Raw genomic sequence first — 23,324 nt, 5'->3', positions numbered from 1 at the left:
TGAAAGCTCTAGATGCTCCAGGATTGGTCCAACTTCTGATTATGGTCACAACTTCCACTTTGACAAATGTGATATCAGCAGGAAGAAAATTTACTATTGATCTGGCCAGTAGATGGTGTAGAATATTCGGCTAAGTAAAGAAATGTTGTACATTGGTAAGTCGTCTATCAAGATTGTGTGGTCTTTCTTAGCTGGGTTATTTGTGTACTATGCAAGTGTATTATCTATATACTGTGACTCAATGCGCATTCGTACTTCTGTGGTTTTTGTGTCCATTGAAATGCATTTATGATTTCAACAGAGTGCTGACAGATGGGGAGGTTTAGGAAAAGGTGTTGGGATTCAAAATTTTGAGTTGCATGCTTTCCGAGCTGCCTTCCAGATGGTAAATCCTGTTGTATCACAGTCCCATTGCTATGCTTTGTGATCTAATTTTCTCTGGAAGGGATTAGAAGTTCAAGCTTATTTGTTTATTGTTTGGTAAATTGATGCCAAGCCAAGAGCCACTAATAAGTCTCACATTTCCTCTAAGCCCTTTTGAGACTTTTGAAGGTTCTTTTCCAATATTATCCAAAGATCTTGGTTACCAGTCCTGCCATTGGTTGTCAAGGTAAAGCTTTCGCTGCCAACAAAATCGAAGGGCATTGGAGTCAGGTTTGCATCTTAAAGGGACTTAAGATTATTACTTATCTCTTTCTCCTAAAGACTGTAAGAAGAATTTTACTTGGATGAACAAAAATGCAGAGACTGAAGTCACCTTATCTGAGAATCTGAAAGGTAATTACCTTAACTTTTCTTTCTGCTTTAGTTGATATGTTTCTTTGATGTGAATCTCGGTGGCAATATATTCTCCACAAAGGCCTTTTATTTTCTTTAGGGAGAAAGCAAGTGAAATGTTGTTTTTCTTTTACCAGTTGCTGTAAGATGGGTTTCCGGGTCGGCAATCAACCTACACTTTATTTTATCCAAGATTGCATAAAAATATTAATATGTACTTGCTTATAAGAACCTGTTTGGGTAAACTCAAAAATTTGACTTGTGACTTATTGTTACTTAAAGTGAAAGTTGAAAGTTTTGAATTAGCATCTGTTTGGATAGTTTTCTTGTTTCATGTTACTTTTAACTTCAATTCGCCTTTTAGCTTATTACACAAACACACATTTTTTGACTTGATTGCTTTAAGCCGCGCCAAACATATTCCTAGTGACCTGTAAAATTTTGGAAGTTTGATTTATTCTGATTTTCTCGTCTCATAATCGCGGGCAACTGAGTGTAAAAACACAGTGTACAATCAGCAAAAAAATCCGCAATATGCTATTATTGTGGTACACTATTGCTTCCTTAGAATCCTTTGGTGCTCATGAATTTACAGGGCCAGACCATACTGATGGTATGATTCAGAAAGTTTCTTCCAAAATTAGTTCTGGATGTGAGAAGACTACATATGCCGAGAAATATATGCTTTTCAAGAAATTTATACAGTCTGCACTTGATCGTCTTGGTGTCCATTGTTTGAAGGAAGTTGATCTGGCTGGATTATGGAAGAAAAATGAACCGTTTGCTGTAACTCCTGCAATATCTCTGATTTTATTTTTTTTGTTTTTTGATATCTGTAGATTATCTCTACTATGAAGGGATGTCTATGATTTGTAATGTTTGTATCCTTATCCCTAATGGTAATGCATTGGTGCAGGAACTGATAGGACCTTATTGGTCTCTGCGAGATGCTTCAGGGCTGGTACTGGAAACTATCCTGCCGCTTGATAGGCTCCAGGAGCAAGGCAATTCCTTAAAAGTACTAATGCTGCCAATCTTTGATCCTGCTTTATCTCCCGGAAACGTGGCTCTCATTTCTTGGAAAATCTGAAGTATTCTTCATTCCAAGTTCTCTACATCATTACATGGTTGTTAAGATCAATATATTGGTAATGTCTTTCATGTGTTTATTCTGATATACATATATGGACTTTGTATGTTTCATTTCTGTACACCGTTTCTTTATGATTTCTTTTAATAATTATACACATTTAATTGATTTAAATTAAATTGTGATAAAATTTATAATGCATTTCAGACACATAAGCTATTAACGTTACAATTGCATTATTATTCAGGTGATTCATGTTTTACGTTCCCTGTTTGGCTTGCTTAGACGACAATGGTTTATATAAAAATTCAGACATTTGAGGCCATATCTCACATTAACTTGTACTTTGGAAGATTGTCTTCGTGATGCAAAATATTTCGTGGAAAGAAAAGACAAGTGTTATATGATTACATCCGTAACGTAACGTTCTTATAGTTGATTTAATTTCATGTTATAGTTGCCATGGTTTAATTTTACTGTGTTACAATCATTCTCAGGCAGTTTGTTAAATGGCAACAGTAAGTATTCTCTTCTGTTTCTAACAAATATAATTTTAATATTCTAAAGTGCATCTCAAACTCAACTTTTTTTCATTGCTCACCAAGTATTCTGTACATAGATCATATTAACACAAGTTATTATCTTTTCAATTATTGTATTAACACATTGTACGGGGGCCGTTAGATTTAGATTTCAAGGCTCGGATCCAAGGGTTCAGATCCAATTTTGAGATTTTAATGTATCCTTGGATATTATCCGCCGCGGAAAGAAAAACTTTCATTCCGCAGATATTTATAGCGGATACATCTAAATCTAACGGCTCCCGTACAATGTGTTAGATAACCTCTTCCCGACAACCGGTTGGTAGGGAACAGGACCTTGCGTTAAAGTTGGAACGTTGATATTCTTCATGATGATTTTACTTTGCTTTTAGTGGAAGTATATTTTGCTCCTGTGTAATTTTGGTATATATGATATGGGTCCTATAAATTATAATCATGAATCATGGTTGTGTCTTGCAAATTTTATATTGGTTTTTCGGCTTTCACATTAAGTTGGGTAAATTATCTGTATGACTGTATCCGTATTGGGTCTTCTGTCCCACCGTATTTTTTCCTTCGTGACTAGTTTTTTTTTTTTTTTTTTTACGAAAAGCAAAAAAATTTAATAGATAACTGAAACCCAGCCGAGACAAACCCTCGAACTGTCAATTACAACCTGATTAAGAAACAAAAAACGAGCTAAACATATAGCCGTTTTGTTTTCAGATCGTTTAACAGATAGAATATTTAAATTCTTTATACTAAAAAGTATTACAATCAAATCTCGAACAATCCAACCTATATCAGTTGTGAACATAGTAGCATCGCAATTGACCTTCACATAAGCAGCAGCATCTGTAGCCCAATGTTCAGAATTATCAGTTACATCAACCGATATTGGATCAACAAATGACCCCAAAAGATGAACAATTTTATGTCGTGAAAGGTGAGCTCTTACGATATTCACCACCGTGCCATATCTGATACAAGCCTCACGGATTACCCAAAATATCATGTAACTCCTTCTTAGAAACATTACCGAGACCCATAACAAAACACACAGAAACGTCAAAACAGACACAAACATCCCAAAAAGATGGGCACGACCTTGATGACAAGGTACTGAACAAGAACTCACCCAAAAGGATTAGATCTTGGTTTTATTGATAAAACTAAGAAATACGAGAGAAGATGGACGAACAAAGATGATTAATCAGAGGGGATGAAGGATGAAGAGCGGAGAAGTGGGGGTTAGAACTTGGAGTCGACTCTCAAAACTGCAAAGCCTAATTTTGAGAGAGAATTGTACTTGATTGATATCATCAAAACTACTAGTTTTTAATATAAAGTACTTTTAACTTTGAAGTAAAATATGTTGAACCTGTCTATTGACTATATATTGGTTGGTTATAATTTAAAAATAATATGTTATTAATATTTTGATTGTTATAAATAGAATATATAAATTTGATATGATAATAAATGGTGTAACCCCCTTACAAATTTACTAAAGGCCTGTAGAATTTTGACAAATATAGTCATCTATAAGAGGTTGCCTAAAATTATAGACAAGAGGTTGGTATGGTTGGAGTGTGAATTTTTGAAAAGATTGGTTATATTTTTTATTTTTGGTATGTCAACTCAAATTTTAACTAAGGGGTCTTGATGATTAGAGATGCTCTAAGAGCATCTCCAAACTCTCAAAGAGGCTCTATATATTCAAGCTCTTAAGTGAAAAAATAAAGAGGTATGAATAAATTAGAGCTCCAAGAGACTCTTCAAAAAGTTAAGAGCACATTCTCTCTCCTTTCTTTTATGAGTCACAACTTGGCTCTTAACATATTTTTATCAAGAAAAATTTCTTTCCTCAAATTTATCCCCACTTTTAAATTTGGATCTTTGTTATAGTGGAGCTCAACATGAATAAAATATGATATAGAGAGCATTGTTGGAGTTCATGCTCTTAACTTTATACCAAATTACTAAGAGACATATTTTTTATATTATATTTAGGAGGCAATTAGGAGGCTCTTGGAGATGCTCTAATGTACATGTACATTTGAAAATGTTTAGTTTATGTGAAGAGCATCTCCAAGAGACTCTCTAATGATCTCTTAAGTGGAAAAATAAAAAATCATGTCCGAAATAGAGCTCCAAGAGACTCGTAGAGCTTCTTTAAAAAGTTAAGAGCTCATCGTATTTAAGAGGCTCCGATAATATTTGTTATAATGATCGACTATATTTGAAAATATTATATTATTATTATTCATGTTATTATAAATAAAGAGTTGGGTTCAGTAGGGTACTTGTTTTTTTAAAGACTTCGTAGACCACATCTTATACCGTTAGATGAAATTGAAAACAAGCGGCTAAGATTGTTCCATAACTATTAACAGTTTTTAAAATTAAAAAAAATATACGTATATGAAAGCGCGTACGTATGTGTAGTTGTCTTAACGCATTATACGGAATCATAATCCCGCAACCCACTCTCCACAGAACAGTGGTTACAAACTAAACATCTATCCATTAACACGAGGATCATCGGAGCACAATTCTTGCAAAACGAGTCGGCGGAAATCTCTACAAAGTTCTTCGCTTGCAGCACCAACACCTTCATCCAAGATCAGCAGTAGAGATGTTCAGAGGTATGTTGCAGTACTCTGTATTACTCTAATTGAAAAATCGTCTATGAATTAGTGAATAATCGTGGGTTGATTATGAGAAGGTAGTAAGTGTTAGAGTCCAGCTTCAAAAAGACGAGTTGTGGATCATAGCAGTTGTTTAGCAGGGGTTGAGGGCATTAGAGGTGAATGGAAACTTGCAGGAATCGGGGGCAATAATGCCTCAAGCGATGAAGACAATGATTTTGTAATCCTGCAGAATACTTCTCGAAAAGCAATAATATAATCCACAAGAGAAATGGTAGTGCAGTAGAGGAAAAAGACGGTTCGAAACACATTGTTCAGAGTGGGACGAAAAGATGAGCAGCAATTTAAAAGCACCAAGAGAACAAGGGAGAACGAGGTACAAAGGCAAGGTCAAGAAGACGATAACATATGAAAACTACATACAAAACAAGTTTTCCCCTTCAATAATGTCTGATGTTCTTGGAAATTTGCCGATGAACAAAAAAATTGGGTGACAGCAACCGAGTTTGGTGGTCTTTTGAGTTTTAGGATGGTGTGGTACACACACTCATTGGGGTACAATGCAGGATTTTGTTCTTTTGTTCTGCAGATTTTGTAGATTCTACCATCTTTTAATTGCTTCATCATTGTCTACTTTAACATTATTATATTCTCAACATGAATATATGTGATGAAGTTTCAAGTATTTGTAGTTGTTTAATTACTTTTAGTTATCCTTTTTTCTGTTATAAACAGTGGTGCAGAACAAATGAACAATCATAGCAAATGATCAGCAGTGTACGGTGATAACTCTGTTCATCACTATTAAACATGGATGTGTTTGATTTGTGACCGTCAAAGTTGAATAATACAGTGCAAAATTTTACATAATTTAATAACATATCTTCATCATCATACATAGAACGTATATTTTAAAGTATAAAACTGAACTAATCATTAATCATGATTTAGTAGGACAACCACCACAACTAGTTGAAGATGGATACAGGAAACTAACTCTACAGTTGCCGGTCAACGGGCTACTCCGAAGATAATCATTAATACGAAATATAACGGCCAAGCGAAAGTCCAGTGCTGCAAAGAAACCGTTACAAACCTACACTCTAATCGTATACTATTTGTATTTGCTGAATATTTTAATAAAGTGTTTTAAATAATGAAAACAATCGTAACCGTAGGATATGAATTGAATGGATGGATGCGATGATGGTCTACGATACTACGCTCTTTTTGTGGTCTACATAGAACTTCCTTCTATAAATAAAATATATTAATTTAATATAGTATGAGATGACATGAAGTCTTGTTAGAGGTTTTCAGATAAACATAGTTAATATAAAAATGTTGACTAAATTTTTAGCCATATGAAATGTCTCTCAAATAGAGTTGGTTAAAATGATAGGCTAAATAATATAAAATAATTCTTCCTTCATACAATATATGTCTTTTTTGAAAAAATTAGACATATTAAAAAAAATATTAATTATATACTCCCTCCGTCCCAGTCATTTGTATACAAATGGCTGGGACACGGAGACCAAGAAAATGGGTAAGAAATGAGTAAAGTTGGATGAAAAGTGGGTATAGTGGTGGGACCTATTTATATTTAATAATAAATTTGAGATGGTGGAGGAAAGTAGTGGGTGTAATAGTGTTTATATTATTATAGAACGGAGATAGTGGAAGAAAGTAGTTGGTGTAATGATGTTTTATATTATAAAAATTTACTACTTTTGGAATGTATACAATTGATGGGACGTCCCAAAAAGAAAATTGTATACAATACATTGGGACGAAGGGAGTAATATTCTCTCACTTGTACTTGTACTTTTAATAAATGCATGAATGTAGACTCTTATTCAACACTTATTAATTGTTATACAACTTTCAAGAAAGGTAATTTTGAAATAACGTCAATATATTTGCATTGAAAATTAAAAATAAACAAATATTATAAGACAAATTTTTTCCCCCAAACCAGACTTGTGTTGTGGGACGGGGGTATATTGACCAAGTAAAAATTGTTGGATTTACGTAATTTCTCATAACATTTCCTATGCCCCAAATTAGAATTATTAGGACACGAAATAAAGGCAATAATGCATTTGGAGACGCATACGGCACGGGTCAGACCAGCAGGCTATCTTGACCAGTTCAATCTGTGTTTGGCAAAAAATCGACTCGATAAATGTTCAATCTGTTTCGATCCGAATGAATTTTATCAAATCTAATATATTGAATTTGAATTTAGATTCAATTTTTAAAATTGAAAGAGTTTGAATTTGGATATTAGATATTTCAAATCGAAACCCGATCCGAAATCCAATATCCAATCAAAACCCGATTCGATCCGAAACCTGAAAAAAAATCCAACACACACACATAATATATAAATGTATATAACATATTACTGTACAGCCGCTACACTTTGGGTGCGCACTAGGTAAACCACGAACTCACGCCACAAACCACGTGAATCAAGATAAATCGCACTTAAACGACATGCTCTGGTCTAGGAGGCATAATCACAAATTCGGATTTTGGATAAATCTGAACCCGGCCCGAAATCCGTGGATTTGGATTTGATATGTGAAACCCGATTAGATTTGGATTGGATTTAGATTTAGATCTGGATATCTTAGATATCCGAACCGATCTGACCCGTTGTCATTCCTATTTAGGAGCCTGTTTGCCTAGACTTAAAATTCGGATTTTAAACAATTTTTAATTTTAAGCTGAAAAATATCTGCTTTTGTCATAAATTAGAGGTCAGTTTAAAGTAAGAAACTAACTTAAAGTTATAAATTAAAATTATGGAAAAAAATATATTTAAAACTCTCCGTTTATAATCAGGCTTATCTGCGTAAATGAATTCCCACTTTGTTTGACCGTCATGAATGAATTTCCTCTTTGTCTCACCGTCAACTCGTTAAGTAGAACTGTGCGATCGGATCGGATAGGCCGAGAAAACACATCCTTCAACAGTTGAACGTATAAGAGCATCTCCAACCATCTAAAACCATTGGCTAAAAGATGAGTTGGCATACTTAAAATAAAAAAATTTAGCCAACAGCTCCAAAAACTCAACTCCAACCATGCTCACCTGTTGTCTATAAATTTAGCCAACCTCCTATGGATGGCTAAATTTGTCGAACCTCTACAGGTCTGTAAGAAAATCTGTAGGAAGATTGCACATCATTTATTACCATATTGAACTGATATATTCTATTTTAACAATTTAAAATATTAATAACATACTATTTTTAAATTATAGCCAACCAATATAGCCAATACCATTGAAGCAAAATGTCTTACAGGTTCAGCAAATTTTACATAATGTCTTGCAGGTCCAATTTAGCCAACGATTATAGCCAACGCCGTTGGAGATGCTCTAATGTAGGGCCAGGAGGATATGCATCAATGATAATATGATATCACAAAATTTAGCTAGTAAAAATAAGCGGATGTAATATAAATATAAAGGCCAATATTACAGAGAGGGACTCCTTATATGGAGTTACATAGTGCGCCAGTATAAATCATCAATTTTATTATAAATTCTGTTATAGAATACATATAAAACGTGATTCTAATATAGAATACTATAAAATAAATCTATTTTAAGTAATTTAACACTTAAAATTTGATTAAAAAAAGTATATTTTCGAAATTGATTCTACAACAGAATAATTCTGGATGATTATTATTCTGTTATAGAATAATGTTCAGATATTGCATAATTACAGATGATCTTTGGAATAAAAAAATTGTATAACTTCGTTTTCGATTTAATAATCAAAATTTGCAATTATATTTCATAAAAAATATAATAAAATATATATTATGTATATATTTATAATGGTGTGCTACGTAACTCCATATAAGAGGGTATGCTATGGAGTGCCACCCTAGATATAAATCCGGTGTTAGTCTACAATGAGAGCATTTCCTATAGCCAAGCATTTTTTAGACTTCAAGTCGTTTATCATAAAAAAAGAAAAAAAAGCACCTAGAAAGTAAATTTTAGAATATTTAATAAAAATTTTGAAAAATAAATAAACACAAATCGGTTTTAACGGCACAACTTAATTTTTTTAGAAGAATATTAAACATGTTCTTAAATGTTTTACTAGACCATTTATTTTATAGAATGTCTTTTGTATTTGATTAATTTGATAAAAATAATTTCAATATATCATTTCATATATTTTTATTTTTTAATGAACAGTACTACGTCCCTCAAATTCCGTTATCAAATCCATTTTATAAAATGACGGACACACTAATTTTAGTTGGGTAGTTATGTGCATATTGGACTCCAGGTATTATTAGTATAAATGGAAAAACATTCATATATTACTAACTAGATTTATGAAAAAATTGGAAACACTTTTTCCATTTTCCTTTTTCAATATATTATTGGACATAAAAAGAGCTTTCATAGCAAATAAATCACTAATCATTAATCAAGTAGTATAAACTTTCCTGGCAATTACTTTGGCCCTATATCTTGGCCTCACTGATAGCATAATCCTCATAAGAAAACATACACAAAATATCCTCAACAAAAACATCAACTTCCTCATGGAGGAGCTTCAGCTGAACTTAAAAGAAACACTAGCAGAAAATGAGGACTGTTCAGACATAAGTCTGAGACTGCAGGACGAGAATGATATAGATGATATGATGAAATGGGCTACAGATGATAAGGTGAGCAAATTCTGTTCATGGTCAACTTACACCTCAAGACAAGAAGCCATAGACTACATGGCCAACACTGTGGCTCCCCATCCCTGGTGGAGAGCCATATGTGTCAACAACCGCGCCATAGGATCCATTTCCGTGACTCCATTCCAAGGGAATGATGTTTGTAGAGGGGAGCTTGGGTATGTTTTAGCTTCCAGCTACTGGGGCAGAGGGATTGTGACCAGGGCTGTCAAGATGGTGGTGCAGATGGTATTTGCTGAGTGGCCTCATTTGGAGAGGCTGGAGGCTCTGGTTGATGTGGACAACGTGGGATCGCAGAAGGTGATGGAGAAGGCGGGGTTTATGAGGGAAGGGGTGTTGAGGAAGTATGTTGTTTTGAAGGGCAGGACTAGAGATATGGTGATTTTTAGTATTCTTTCTAGTGAGATCACTCAGAGTTCAAGAAAACCCGTGTAGTCGGTGTAGATTCAAGGTTTTAAGGATTTCTAGTGTAAAAGTCCTTCAAGAAACCCCTTGTAAATCCAAGGTCTTAAGGATTTCTCGTGTAAAAGTCATTTAAAGTTCTAGGCTTATGTTTCCTGATGATTATGTTATTAGGCAATTTCAAGAATTGTTCTGTGTGTGATAGTATGAAGTTGAAATCATACAAGTTGTGGAGTGAATTATCAAAAAAAAACAAAAGCCACCATCACTCATTGACTTTTGACAAGTTGGGATCCAATATTAGGATATACTATAATATTACATTGCATAAAATAAAAATATTGAAACAAGACATTGCTTAGAAAAGTCTGATTGCTGAACAATCAAGGGATAGGCTCAATTTGTGTGCTTTCCTATTTGTTTCCAATCAGAGGTTTTGTTAATTCCTGGGCTTTACACAGTTTTGTTGAATCATATATCTTTGCTGGTGGGGTTTCCACACTTGAGAACTGGGGAATTTTCTTCTTGAGGTGAAATCTTGATCCTCAACTCTGGCATTACTATTTTTGTTGTGTCTGATTCGAAGTTTAAATCATATACTTGTCTGAATTGAATTTTATACATACTGTCGACATCTACCAGAGCTTCCAATTTCAATGAATGTGAGTGTAGCAATCTAGCTAGCTGCTTTTCATGTGTGCTTGCTTTATGTATTAGAAGTAGGAATTGTGGGAAGTTTAGAATGAAGCAACCATACTAGATCAGTACTATTACTATGAACTAGATTAAGAACAATTATGTAAACATCTGGATCTACAAAAAGTTGTGGAATGCAAGATTGTTGGAGGAAGAATGTAAACCTTGGAAGTGAAAGTATTCTAGAAGAGAATCGAATTCTCCAGATCCAATGTTTTACATGGAGGAATTGTTATGTTAGGTTTGTGCCCTGTCTTCAATTTAATGTGTCCACATAATCATGCGTCCGTGCCCAAATAAGAACAGAGTTCTTGTGTCAGACTCTTAAAAAAAAAAAGAGTCCGAGACTCGGATATGTGTTGTTAATATGTCAGAGTCTACCTCTCGACTCTGTCTCATGTCAGACACTCACAACCCGAATTCGTGTATCAAACTTGAGGACTAAGTTGTCATACAATTTCTTTGAATAGATTAAAGATTACCTAGGAGACCTTCCTTCATTGTGTATGCTGTCCCTTGGTCAAATATCAAGCTTATTGTTTATCATATTCATTTCTTCTTCTAGCTTAAATACATAGCCAGCCAACTTGACTGCTTTTTTTATATATTATTATTACTTGGTCCTCAAGTTCAACTTTGTATATCACCAGGCTTCCTAGAAAGTTCTTCCAAATTCTTCTTTGCACATTTATAATCAGGTATTATGTTGAAGTATGTATATCAAGTAAACAGAAGTTGATATTGTGCACATATCACAGAGACTAAAAAGAGAAGAGCCAACGAAGTTCAGCAGAAATGACAGCAGAAAACGATGACAATTCAGATATAACTCTCCGCTTGATGGATCTTGGTGACATAGATGATTTCATGGTGTGGGCTACAGATGATAAGGTGAGCCAGTTCTGCACATGGAAAACATGCACCTCTAAGGAAGAGGCAATGACTTATATGATCAACTCTGTCATTCCTCATCCGTGGATGAGAGCGATATGTCTTAAGAACCGCGCCATAGGTTACATTATGCTGACAGCATTTGAAGGAAATGATGCATGCAGATGTGAAGTTGGATATGTGCTAGCTTCAAAGTACTGGGGAAAAGGGATCGCCACAAGGGCACTGAAAATGGTAGCTTCAACTGTTTTTTGCGAGTGGACACATTTGGAGAGGCTTGATGCTTGGGTTGATCAAGATAATTTGGGATCACAGAGAGTGCTGGTGAAAGCTGGATTTCAGAAGGAAGGTGTTCTCAGAAAGTATATGCTGATCAAGGGAAAGCCGAGAGATATGGTTGTTTTTAGTCTCCTGTCCACTGATCCACACGTTAACTAAAATGCAAACTCTAATCTTGATCTCTGTTTATTTTTATTCATGTTGACTGTTGAGATGTAATTTTTGAGTTATAAATTGCAGTTCTTTGTGATCCACCTTCATATTTTCTTACTAACATTATACCAGAAAGAAAAACAGAAACCAACCACAGAACTTATCGAAAAATCATAACATATCTGCTGTGCTACAAAACAAGCCATACGATGAACTAAAGAGGTTCATAAAAGAATAAAATACAGAGATGTTTGGAGGTCGTAGACAGATAGGCATCCGCAATGCAACTCCAAGTATCAATCATAACAAAAAGAGGGAATAAATCATATAGAATTTGGCCAATCGTCTATATTCTGTACTGGAAAGATGGCGGTACTTCATCATATGGTTTAGGTAGATGCATATGATGCAACAAAGACGAGGAAGAAGAGCAGAGGCACTGCCACTCTGGTAGAGCTTCCATCTGAGGAGCCGTTATCTTTTGATGGTGTCGTGTTGGATCCGGGGCCTGAATTTCATTAGATAAGTATAGCAGTAGTCAGTCGAGTTGATTGAATGTTTACAATGAGAGTAAATCAAGTAGTAGATGTATTGACTTGGATTCTTTTTATACCTGAGGGTGTTCCATTAGTCGGAGAATCTGGTGATCCTGATGGAGCGCCATTTGGAGAAAGGCCTAATAATGTTTAGAAATAAAGATTTATAAGAAATATTAACAATCAATTTAAAGAGTTGAAACAAACTGTCTCGAGTAAAAGATGCTTACTGTTGCAGGTACTGAGTGGTGGAGTTTGAACATTGCAAACACCAGGCAAGGTCTGAGCTTGAGTTTGGTTGACTTGGATACCGAAAGACGAGCCACCACCATTAAGCACTTGGCACAAGCACTCTGGCTTTGATCGGACAACGGTGCTGAGCTGCGTGCAGCACCCTGAATCCGGCTTGGAGGTGTTGCCTGTAATGTAGTTGAGGCAAGGGGACAGGCTAATCAGCGTGTTGGTGCAATCCGACGTTTGAGCTGTAGATCCAGTCCAGAGAGTGGCCACAAGGACCATGGCAAGCGCAAAACTTACTTTCGAGTGAGACATTGGATGATTGTTATGTGTATATGAAGATGGTAATGAATGTAGAGAGTGAAATAATTGGGCAGTGAAGTTGTTGAGAAGAAATGTAATGAAGCTGAGTTATTATAGGACTTGGAGAAGAAGGATCAACTTTGAACATGGCGTTTATAGGTGACCAAACTACTTGGTAATCCAACAACTTTCATAATATGAGACTAGGTTACATAAAATTGAAAGTGACTCAGAGTTCAGACCTTGACAATTGGTAGTTTTTACTAAATAAAATAATTTGATGACCAAGTATTTGGTGACCAAACTGAACAACACACACCAAGTCTACATATAATCTAATGAATCAGGGATCCTTGTGCATTGCACAATACATAGGTTATTTAACTTTTAGTGCATCTTGTAAAATAACTTACCTGATAAACAGGAATTCTAATTTGCAAAATTTTATGTCAGATAATATCAATCCACAAGGAAACCATGATTTTAAAAAATGTCAGATTATAATTTATCTATAAAATGCAAGGTTGTGAAAAGAGTACGATTCTGAAAAATGAAATCCATGTTCAGACAATATATTAGGGTGCATCATAGTTTAGAGCTAGCATAGTCTGCCACCTATGATTCCGGTCCGATATTATATCTGGTTACAAACCTATTTTCACCAGAATATACTTTAGAGGTTTTGTAGTAGTCTCTTCAAGGCATTGACCAACCATCCGACCATTCAGATGTGACAGCTGGTTCAGCCGTAGCTTCACCCGCTTCTACATCTTTACAGACCTCCTTGCATTCTATTTGAGACGATTGACCAGCTTCCTCCTGCGGGGGTTTGCCCAATCCTTGTTCCTGAGGGGGTTTGTCCCCAGGCTCACAATCTCCATTCCAGGGTGGATCACATATTACTTGAGTCGATTGATCCCATCCTTCACCCTGAGAGGGTGCAACCCATTCTCTCTCCAGAAAATTTTCATCCCGTGCCCCACAATTTTCACCTTCCCAGGAAGGATCACTATTAACTTGATTCAGTTCTCCTCCCTGATAGGTTTTGTCCTGGGCCTCGCAATATTCTCCTTCCCACGGAGGATCGCAATTAACTTGATTCCAACCTCCTCCCTGAGAAGTCTCGTCCTGGGTCTCACAATATCCTCCTTCCCAAGGAGGATCACAATTAACCTGATCCCATCCTCCTCCCTGTGAAGATTCTCCCCATTCATTCTCCTGAGAGAGCTCGCCAGATCCATCCTGTTTCCCAAGATCACAACAGTCTCCTTGCCAAGGGTCATTATCCAAATTGCCTTCGGCTGTCAATTTGTCAAGCAAGTCCTCCCTTGCTGGAAGAAAGCAGCCTTTGTAGGAACCATTGTCAACACAGTGCCAAAGAAGCTTGTTCCAGTATGGATCCTATCATAATAAATCACACAATTAACAATAACACGGTAATTTGTTAATATAACTGGGACTGGGCCATCTTCTAATAAGCTTGTGAAATAAAAAAAAATAAAAATATGGAATATGAATCGCCCTTTATTAAAGTAACTGATGCTATTATAAATTTCAGTAAGTGGCCAGCCATGATTATTGTGATCATCACAAGCAACCATTCTCTGGGTGCCAAATAATAATTACATTCCAGCCTAAAGGTTAGAACTTCAATCAGCAACTATAAAACTGAACTGGTGAACTGCCACAGCTTTCTTTGACACACTAAAGTCTTCACCTTACTAACGGCGCTGGACAGTTCTGATGGATTGTCAAAAAAATATACTAACACTTCAATCTAATCTAAACAAACTTCGGCACATGAAGACCTATTTAGGGACTCAAAACCAAATCAAACCGCCACACGTATTTGTATTTATTACTTTTCGGTACAGGCAGCTTATTTTTACCCCTATAATTTTCAGTTTTGTCAGTCGTCAGGGACAAGGGTAGATCCTCCATTTAGCAAAATAAAAGTCTTGTCTTCCTCAGACCTACCTTGTAATAATGATTTGAGCCAAACAAATTATCTGATACTCCCTCTGTCCCTTTCATTTCTTAACATTTCTTTTTCACTGCTTGACACGCACTTTAATGCGCCTATAAAACAGTTCTATAACCTTTTTTAAAAAAAAATATCTGAATAAAAATTTAGTGTCTAAATTTTTAGTCAGAAAAAGAAAAATGTTAAAAAAAATTATAAACTAGTATGTTTTTTAAGCGCATTAAAGTGCGTGCCGCGCCCCCGTCCCCCAATGTTAAGAATTGAGAGGGATGGAGGGAGTACTATTTATATCCCTGAACCCAAAATTGAGTGACTGGTAAAACACAAGGAAAAAAGTAACCCCCTACATAACTTAACATTTTTACCTTGCAAACAATGTGAGGATTCCCGATAACTATCAGCAACGATCTTGCCCTGGTGATTGCGACATTAAACCTCCGAGGATTGCTCAAAAATCCTAGGCAGTGGGCTATGTCAAAATCTTTGTGCTTTATAGTCGATCGGACGGTTGATACAATGATAACTTGCCGCTCCTGTCCTTGAAATTGTTCCACACTGCCAACTTGGATATTGGACCGCTCAATACCTTCAAGTGCTTTCTTTATTTTGAGGACTTGTTGCCGATAGGGTGCTATTACACCAATATCTTCATCGCTCAGCCCCTTTGTCTCTGTCAGGTGCCGAATGATTTCAACTGTCTTGCTGGCTTCAATCCTATTAAACCATGAAGGATTGCTTCCCTCCCTCTCATCATAACCCTGGATGCCAAAGAAAAGCACAGGAAAATCCTTGTTTGGAAGGAGGTCCTCTGAAGCTGAGGAAAAACTTGTATCGTCATCTTTGCAAGCAATCAATTCACCTTGATAAAATAAATTAGAAGGAAGATGCAATATTGCTGGATGACACCGATAGTTCTTAACAAGTTTGATGACATAATTTTGATCACTTTCGTCATAAAACTTGAACTCAAATAACCTCTCCAAGTACGACTTTCCCAGTCCATATCTTTCAGCATCTTTCGAGTATATTACAGGACCTAGTTGCTTAGGGTCTCCAGCTAGAACAACAACAGTCCTTCTGCTGCAAAGATTGGACAGAGGAACCATTGTTTCAGGCTCTGAAGCCTGGCCTGCCTCATCTAAAAATATATGAGAGAAGTGTTCTCTCTTGATTCCTTCAGCATAAAGAAGTGAGGAACTTGCATATGTAGATATCACAATCTTGTAGCGCCGGAGGGTCATATATGGAGGACATCTGAAAAGTCTCTCTGCTTCATCATAATAGCTGAACTTGAAATAGTCAGGCTTAATATCCTCAAGAGGACGCGTAAGGGCATTGAGCCGTAAAATATCTCTGTTTTGAACTCTAACAGCGTCTTGGACAAGGAGTTTTTCTAGTATATGATCTGCTGCACTGTTCGAAGGTGCACAAACAAGAATTCTCGCACTCTTTTGAGTTTGGTATAGCTGGAGGATTGCTTCTATAACGGTCATAGTTTTACCCGTGCCCGGAGGACCATATATCACATAGGGAGCTCCTCCTTTGCAACCAAGAATCATCTCAACAGCATTTTTCTGCTCCTCGTTTAACAAACAAGATATAGGCACCAAAGGATTAGTGTGTATCACTCTGCTTCTAAGAGAATCATCTGGGAATAGAAATTCTGCCGCTAAACGTTGGGAAGCTTCGATGGCTTGATACAATCTTCGCATGTTTAATCTATTATATGTGAATTGAACATTGTAGAGATTGCTAGCCCTAAAGCGAGAGTGAAATCCTTGTTCAAAGTTCAAGAACACAACTTCAGCCTCTACACGATGTATGAAACCCTGTCCCAGAAAATATAAGACGTTTGATGTTATATAGAGTGATATGCAAACTAATGCATTTAGAATACATAAATAACAGATACAATGAGATTTTTAGGAGTTAAACACAACATGACAACAATATCAGCTAGTAATAGACTAGCAACGATACACATTAGTGAACACAGATAGTAATAGACTAGTAGCGATTCACATTAATAAACACAGTCACAAGTCACGAGTAAACTTTTATTATAAAGTATACCTACCTACACGGCGAACCTCTAAAACTGAGGGAGACTAGACAAACTGAATCCCTTTTGTCAGTAGTTTCAAAAAATGTTACCCAATCTAAGAGGTGAAGGTGAGAATTGCGGACACTACCAAATCTTTAAGATGATAGGCAAACAAAGTAGTTGGGATGTATATGTATACATATTGATCTTAGCATCAAATATATTTTGAACTTGGTCAAGTTTTAGGAAGTAAATTCCTGATATAGGACAAACCTGATACGTGGGAGAGGGGTCATACTCATTAACAGTCGCGAGTCTAGCAAAGATAGAATCTCCATAAACAAGTGATGGTCTTTTTTCAGCAAGCCCTGGGACCTCCAGGGTCAAAAATCGGGAACCCTTACTCTTCATTTTGACATGGTCCATGTCATAACCCCTCATGTCATCCTGCAACACAAATGCCAGCTCAGTTTTGAAACAGTAATCTAACAAACTTAGTTATTTCATTAAATTTATAATGTACTGATGTACCTCCATTTTAATTTCTTCCATAATCACCAAATGCTTAAAGTATGAAGTATAATTCTGCTTTGTCAGACCCTGTTCAAGAAGCTCCGGTATCTGCCTTTGTTTTAAAAGCTCTCGAACATCATCTGGTATTGGGTAAAGAGGAAGCTTATTTTTGAAATATTGAATTGAAGCTTTAGGAGGCCGCGATCCTGGAATAACGTCATTAGTAATCAAATTCGGCCATTGCTTCTTCTTGATTTCTCTTCTAAATTTCTTATTTCCAGCTAAAGACTCTGCAACTTTGTCTACTGCAAGAACGAATACCAGCCGCTCGATTGTATCTTCCTCAGTAGTAATATGCACAGCTGCTGTGTGCAGGCCCAGCTCCTTAGGCTTGCAAGACAACCAAATGATTAGAGGTTTTCCAGGTTGCAGAACTCTATCCTCCAGTGAAAATGTCTCCAGGTATTGCTGGATATATTCAACATCTGAATTTGCAGAAGGAGGTTCCATTAGTGAAAGAGTGAAGGACTTCTCAGGTTTTGAATCATAGATCTCAGCTTTGTGAAGTTCTATTGAATCGTTGGAGGTGTTGAGGACAGTAATTTTGTCGACAATTGTATCTCCCACGTATCCAAATTGAGGTTTATTATTGACTAATGGAAATGGGATTGATATTTTAGTCACGCCTTCGGTACTACAATCATAACAGCACTGTGACATGTCATTATCAAAATCAATGAATCCAATATCACCCTTGTCTGATATGACAGATCTTTCCTCATCGCCACCATAAATTGAACCCATCACCAATGATAGTTTGAAGCCAATCTGCAAGTCTCAAATGGAAAATATGAGGATATTTACAAACAAAAGGACAAATAGATATTAACCTTCCTCTTAAAGTCAGATATAACAATCAGGAACCATCACAAAATATGAATATGATACTATAACATGTCAAGGATTGCTGTTTCAGATAAAGTAATAATTACATGAGAGAGTAAACATACGTCCCTGTCGGAAAAATTCTTGTTAAAGGTCAATATTTGATGACTAAAGCAAAGCTTTCATTATTGACTTTGCTAGGATAAATAGATTAACCGAATGTAATATACCATTTGAAACCTTTGAAATATATTATGGCATTTGCTTGAAAGATAAGTTATTTTGAAGCAATAGATATGTAAAGATAACTTTTGAGTCCTACAATTATGTGAAACAAAAATAGATCTCGCTCTGATGATAATTTTCACCTCACTTGGAGTCGAATACATTTTTTAAAATGGTCACTTTTACTTAATAACGAGAGGCTAGACACAGATATAAGCGGCCAAAGGGACTGATCAGCCATAACATCTCTGGTAACAGAAATATGATTAATTGTTCCAAAAATGAAACCAAACAAGGCACTGAACAGCTTTACTGACAGCAGCATGTATGGAAATAAAAATCCAACTATTCAAGAATAAGCAAATATAAGAAACTAATAAACTTTCTTCTGCTTCTTAAAATTGGAAAGAAAAATAAGCAATAAAGAATGATCACAAGGCATGTGAAAATTCTACAAACATGTGATCACAACAGTAAACATTAATATAACGAATAAAAACCCAAATTCTGCAAACATATGACAAATGATTGACTATACATCACAAGTAATTAAGAGTTCAAGCCCTGACAATCCCTCTGATGGTAACAAAAAAACAGTACTACTATTAGATATGATGACAAATATAATTAATCAAACTAGCCCAAAATCCTGCAAACAAACAACAAATGATTAATTCATCACAGACGGCCAAACCCTGAGAAGCCCTCCAAGGGTATCAAAGAGAACCCCACACATTGTTGTGAAAAGGGCAAAATAAAAAAAGCGCAAAGCTCCAATTTTGAAGCGCAACTCGTGAAGCGCGATTACTCGCGCAATTTTTGCCCAAAATCAAATTATCTATATAATTATATAATTTTGAGATTGTTACTTCTAATATTAGTTTCAAACATAAATTATAATCTCGAACATAGTGGAAATATCACATAAAAATATCATACTCTCAATCAATCACATTTAGTATGTTTGCAAAACGAAGCTCAAACGCGCGATTTTAACAACACTGGCACCACAGTACTTGTACATATCAGCAAACATTAAACAGTAATTCAAACACAACTTCAGCAAAAATACGACATATGATTAATTCATCACAACTTAATGAGGTCATCAAACCCTTCAATGGTATCAGTTTTAAAACTCAAGCTAACAATCATAAAAAAACTGCAAATAATAATTATAATAATGATATTTAATAATAATAATAGTAGTAATAATCACAATAATTATAATAAACACAAATCTGTTCACAAATTTACCATTGATCAGAAGTAGCTAAAACCATTTCACTGTTGACAGACAAGTGAAATGAAAATAGATATCATTCATTGATAAAAAAATTAACTCGCTTCGAGTATTGTATTTTTTATAAATAGATCAGTGTCAGTTTATTTACAAACAGGAAGCTGGACCTGGAGATAAGCACTGGCCAAGGGACTTATCAGACACACAATCTCAGGCAAGTGACGATCTCATCATTTGTATAAAAACTATACCACTCGGCACTGGAACAGTTTACTTAACAGTGGCATGGAGGAAATCAAAGATCTAACTCATTTATTTTTCTTGTACTGCTTGAAATTGTTTAAGCAGTAAGCAATCAAGAATGATCAAGCAGTTAAAAGGTTTTACAAGAAAGATTAGAATGGCTGTAAACAATGATTTATTAAAACCAAACGCAAATTCTGCAAACACACAACAAATAATTAATTATTCATCACAAGTGATTGAGAGCTTTAAGCCCCGGCTAGCACTCTGAGAGTATGAAAGAGCGGTGCTATTTCTAATATATCGGTTTAGACCCAAATTATGCAAGCATACAATAAATTTATGTTACCTGGACTCGGCTAAAAGTGTCCAACATGGATACATGTCAGAATGTCGGACTCGGCAATAATCTAAAAATTTTACATGTTTTTGGCTTAAAATAAGTGTCAGTGTCCATACCCGTGTCCGAGTGTCGAGGGTCGTACTCGAGCAAAAAGAAGAGTCCGGATAACGTAGCAATATATAACTAATTCATCACAGATCATCAAACCATGACAAGACCATCATTATATACATATCAACAAACATTAACCATCGAATCAAACCAAAATTCTGCAAACATGTGACAAATAATTTATTCATCACAACCGAATGAAAACATCAAGACCTAAGAAACCAACCCTCTAACAGTTATAGATATCATTACATTTATGCCAAAGATTCCATTTCAACTTTTACTAAAAAATCAAAGGAAGCAAACACACCTAACAAAACAAAAACCTCCAAAAAAAACCCATATCATTGCCCAACACAAATTCATCCACAAACACACCCATCTATCAGAAAATGCAGCTCACAAAATCAAAATTCAAATCTAACCCCCTTTTTTCTTGAAAAAATTAAAGTAACATAAAAAAAAGGTTATTTACCAAAGATACAAATTATCAACAAATTGCAGCAACAAAAGCAAATGCAACAGATAGAACAAATAAGAACGAAAACCCACATGAGGATCTTCAAAATTACACACAGAGAAAATTAAGCAAACGCATATAAGAATCGTTGTGCAAAAGTGGAGGCATAAAAGAAGAGATATAGAGTAAAGAATTCACCTTTATATAAAAATGGAGCCTTTGAAATTGAAGTTTGAGAGAGTAGGGTTTTATAGATACGCTGAATTGTTGAAACCCATCAAAACATCTGATGCCAGACAGACGGTTCGGATTTCAGAAACACATACTACGAACACTGATACGTAGAGAGATGTTTTGTCGCTATAAACAACTAGTCCGAGGACGAGACTGTATAAACCCCAATGTTAATATGTTTTTAACGATGTTGATTAATGATATTATATATACGGTTTTTAATTGTCCACAATTTACTGGGCCTGTTTGTTTAACAGAAGCAGAAGCTACTTGTTACTTCTGCTTCTCTTCATCTGCCTCTCTTGACCCGTTTGTGTAAAAAAATAGAAGCACTTTTAAGAAACTGAGAATGCTACTGAGAATGCTAACTTCTCTCTGACAATTTCTACTTCTTTTCCAAACACTTTATCAACTTATTTATTTCTCACTTCTGCTCCACTCCTCCAATTTAAGTAAGAAGTCACTTCTTTTAAGTTTACCCAAACGACGCCATTATTTCAATGTATACAGTTTATACGCATAGTTATACGAGAGTAATCATAACTATAAGCGGTTACAAATTTAAGATTAAGTGAGCGAGTAATGTGACTTAACTTTTTACGATCGCAATTCATCACCATGTATATTTTATCTGTTCTGCGATATTTTTCTTCCATTTTTATCATTATCTTTACTTGCTTTATAATTTTTCAACAAGTTGCTATTTAATATTTTACTTTATATAAAATTGATATATACGATGAACGTCATATATATAATTTGTTTCATATAGTTTTGAATTTGTTCAACTTTTGGAAAAACACTCTAATTCTACAATCTTATTTCAATTCTTAACAAAAATCAAATTGCGGAACATTAAAACACATCAAACTAACAAAACTAAAAAACATCTGCGGAAGAACATCTTTGAACTCATTTTCAAGGTTCTGCACATCTGCTTAGTATCTTTTTAGTTCGGTTCTATTATATTATCCTGCAAATCGAGTGTTACTCTAGTCGTGAATTGATTTCGGAAGAACATCCCCATATGACTTGCATGTTTAGTAACAACATATTTTGAGAGTAGTATACGGAATATATAAATATATAGTTGTTATGCAGTATATAAGGCGCTTAATCGTATTCGGAACAATCAGTGTCTTTCTCTTTTAGTATTAAAATAGATTTATGTGTTTTAATTGTAGCCGCGCAATCTTATTCTAATCAAACGGTGATGATTGTGGTCTGACTGGTCTCCATGGACTCCAATATATTTGGGTCTTCATAGAACCCAACTCAACGAGATAATAATGTGATAAACTTCGTTCTATTCTATTCGATCCTTATTCCAATTTTTTTAAAATAATAATTAAAAAATAAATATAAAAATAAGATTAGAGACTTAGAGTTGTCATGATATTTAATATAGTAATTTATTAGGAGTCATATCATATATTATTTTCTAAAAATTGTTTTAAAAACATCACTGGATATGATTTTTAAAGAGGAAAGAGAGATCAAGCTCTTAAACTTTTAAAGACCACAAGGAGCTCATTAGAGATCTAATTTTCACTTTTTTTTTTTTAAATTTAGAGTAAAGAACTTGTCAGAACGCATCTCCTCTATAAACATCTCCAATAATTTTATGATTGTCTCCTAAATATAACATAAAATATTAAGCTCGTAGCAAGTTAGTACACTATTAGGATTGTGAATTCTAAAAATACACTTAATACTCGTTCTTAACAATATATTTTATTCTTATTGAGCTCGAT

At 35.1% G+C, this 23,324-nt stretch overlaps 5 protein-coding genes across 6 annotated transcripts; 3 read left to right on the top strand and 2 right to left on the bottom strand.

The window, feature by feature from the left end:
- Positions 1 to 13: 13 nt before the first annotated feature.
- Positions 14 to 2,426, top strand: LOC135147766 (uncharacterized). 2 transcript variants are annotated; one of them, XR_010285566.1, is made up of 5 exons: positions 14 to 155; positions 302 to 777; positions 1,373 to 1,563; positions 1,694 to 1,925; positions 2,115 to 2,426. XR_010285566.1 is itself a non-coding variant. In XM_064081200.1 (4 exons), exons 2-4 carry the CDS (start codon positions 729 to 731, stop codon positions 1,865 to 1,867), a joined length of 414 nt encoding a protein of 137 aa, XP_063937270.1. In that variant the 5' UTR covers positions 14 to 155; positions 302 to 728; the 3' UTR covers positions 1,868 to 2,068. The 2 variants fall into 2 exon arrangements, 1 of the variants encoding a protein (XP_063937270.1); XM_064081200.1 differs by lacking the exon at positions 2,115 to 2,426 and having other exon boundaries at positions 1,694 to 2,068.
- Positions 2,427 to 9,504: 7,078 nt separating this feature from the next.
- On the top strand, positions 9,505 to 12,310 carry LOC108226469 (uncharacterized). The gene is made up of 2 exons (XM_017401437.2): positions 9,505 to 10,720; positions 11,645 to 12,310. The coding sequence occupies exon 1, from the start codon at positions 9,645 to 9,647 to the stop codon at positions 10,221 to 10,223; it is 579 nt and encodes a 192-aa protein (XP_017256926.2). The 5' UTR covers positions 9,505 to 9,644; the 3' UTR covers positions 10,224 to 10,720; positions 11,645 to 12,310.
- LOC135146723 (uncharacterized) lies at positions 11,682 to 12,310 on the top strand. The gene has a single exon (XM_064081177.1). It carries the CDS (start codon positions 11,682 to 11,684, stop codon positions 12,213 to 12,215), a length of 534 nt encoding a protein of 177 aa, XP_063937247.1. The 3' UTR covers positions 12,216 to 12,310.
- A 59-nt stretch (positions 12,311 to 12,369) lies between these two features.
- On the bottom strand, positions 12,370 to 13,409 carry LOC108226508 (non-specific lipid transfer protein GPI-anchored 5). The gene is made up of 3 exons (XM_017401475.2): positions 12,976 to 13,409; positions 12,823 to 12,885; positions 12,370 to 12,717 (listed from the first exon to the last, which is right to left on the bottom strand). The coding sequence occupies exons 1-3, from the start codon at positions 13,295 to 13,297 to the stop codon at positions 12,599 to 12,601; spliced, it is 504 nt and encodes a 167-aa protein (XP_017256964.1). The 5' UTR covers positions 13,298 to 13,409; the 3' UTR covers positions 12,370 to 12,598.
- A 400-nt stretch (positions 13,410 to 13,809) lies between these two features.
- Positions 13,810 to 21,746, bottom strand: LOC108225519 (probable RNA helicase SDE3). The gene is made up of 5 exons (XM_017400410.2): positions 21,535 to 21,746; positions 17,845 to 18,654; positions 17,587 to 17,760; positions 15,635 to 17,098; positions 13,810 to 14,686 (listed from the first exon to the last, which is right to left on the bottom strand). Exons 2-5 carry the CDS (start codon positions 18,628 to 18,630, stop codon positions 13,982 to 13,984), a joined length of 3,129 nt encoding a protein of 1,042 aa, XP_017255899.1. The 5' UTR covers positions 18,631 to 18,654; positions 21,535 to 21,746; the 3' UTR covers positions 13,810 to 13,981.
- Positions 21,747 to 23,324: the final 1,578 nt, after the last annotated feature.

The sequence above is a fragment of the Daucus carota genome, chromosome 1, assembly GCF_001625215.2.
Source record: "Daucus carota subsp. sativus chromosome 1, DH1 v3.0, whole genome shotgun sequence".
NCBI lineage: Eukaryota > Viridiplantae > Streptophyta > Magnoliopsida > Apiales > Apiaceae > Daucus > Daucus carota.
Note: the sequence above shows the minus strand (reverse complement) of the source record. Positions and strands in the feature narration are given on the sequence as shown.

Excerpts from the sequence above, each read along its gene's own strand:
- LOC108226508 (XM_017401475.2), bottom strand. The coding sequence starts at position 13,297 with ATGTCTCACTCGAAAGTAAGTTTTGCGCTTGCCATGGTCCTTGTGGCC. Across the intron at positions 12,886-12,975 it reads ACCACTCAGTACCTGCAACA|GCCTTTCTCCAAATGGCGCT; the intron begins GTAAGCATCTTT and ends AAACATTATTAG. Across the intron at positions 12,718-12,822 it reads GACTAATGGAACACCCTCAG|GCCCCGGATCCAACACGACA; the intron begins GTATAAAAAGAA and ends AATGAAATTCAG.
- LOC135146723 (XM_064081177.1), top strand. The coding sequence starts at position 11,682 with ATGACAGCAGAAAACGATGACAATTCAGATATAACTCTCCGCTTGATG.
- LOC108225519 (XM_017400410.2), bottom strand. The coding sequence starts at position 18,630 with ATGGGTTCAATTTATGGTGGCGATGAGGAAAGATCTGTCATATCAGAC. Across the intron at positions 17,761-17,844 it reads TGGAAGAAATTAAAATGGAG|GATGACATGAGGGGTTATGA; the intron begins GTACATCAGTAC and ends TTTGTGTTGCAG. Across the intron at positions 14,687-15,634 it reads ATCCTCACATTGTTTGCAAG|GATCCATACTGGAACAAGCT; the intron begins GTAAAAATGTTA and ends TTATTATGATAG.
- LOC135147766 (XM_064081200.1), top strand. The coding sequence starts at position 729 with ATGAACAAAAATGCAGAGACTGAAGTCACCTTATCTGAGAATCTGAAA. Across the intron at positions 778-1,372 it reads CTTATCTGAGAATCTGAAAG|GGCCAGACCATACTGATGGT; the intron begins GTAATTACCTTA and ends ATGAATTTACAG. Across the intron at positions 1,564-1,693 it reads AGAAAAATGAACCGTTTGCT|GAACTGATAGGACCTTATTG; the intron begins GTAACTCCTGCA and ends GCATTGGTGCAG.
- LOC108226469 (XM_017401437.2), top strand. The coding sequence starts at position 9,645 with ATGGAGGAGCTTCAGCTGAACTTAAAAGAAACACTAGCAGAAAATGAG.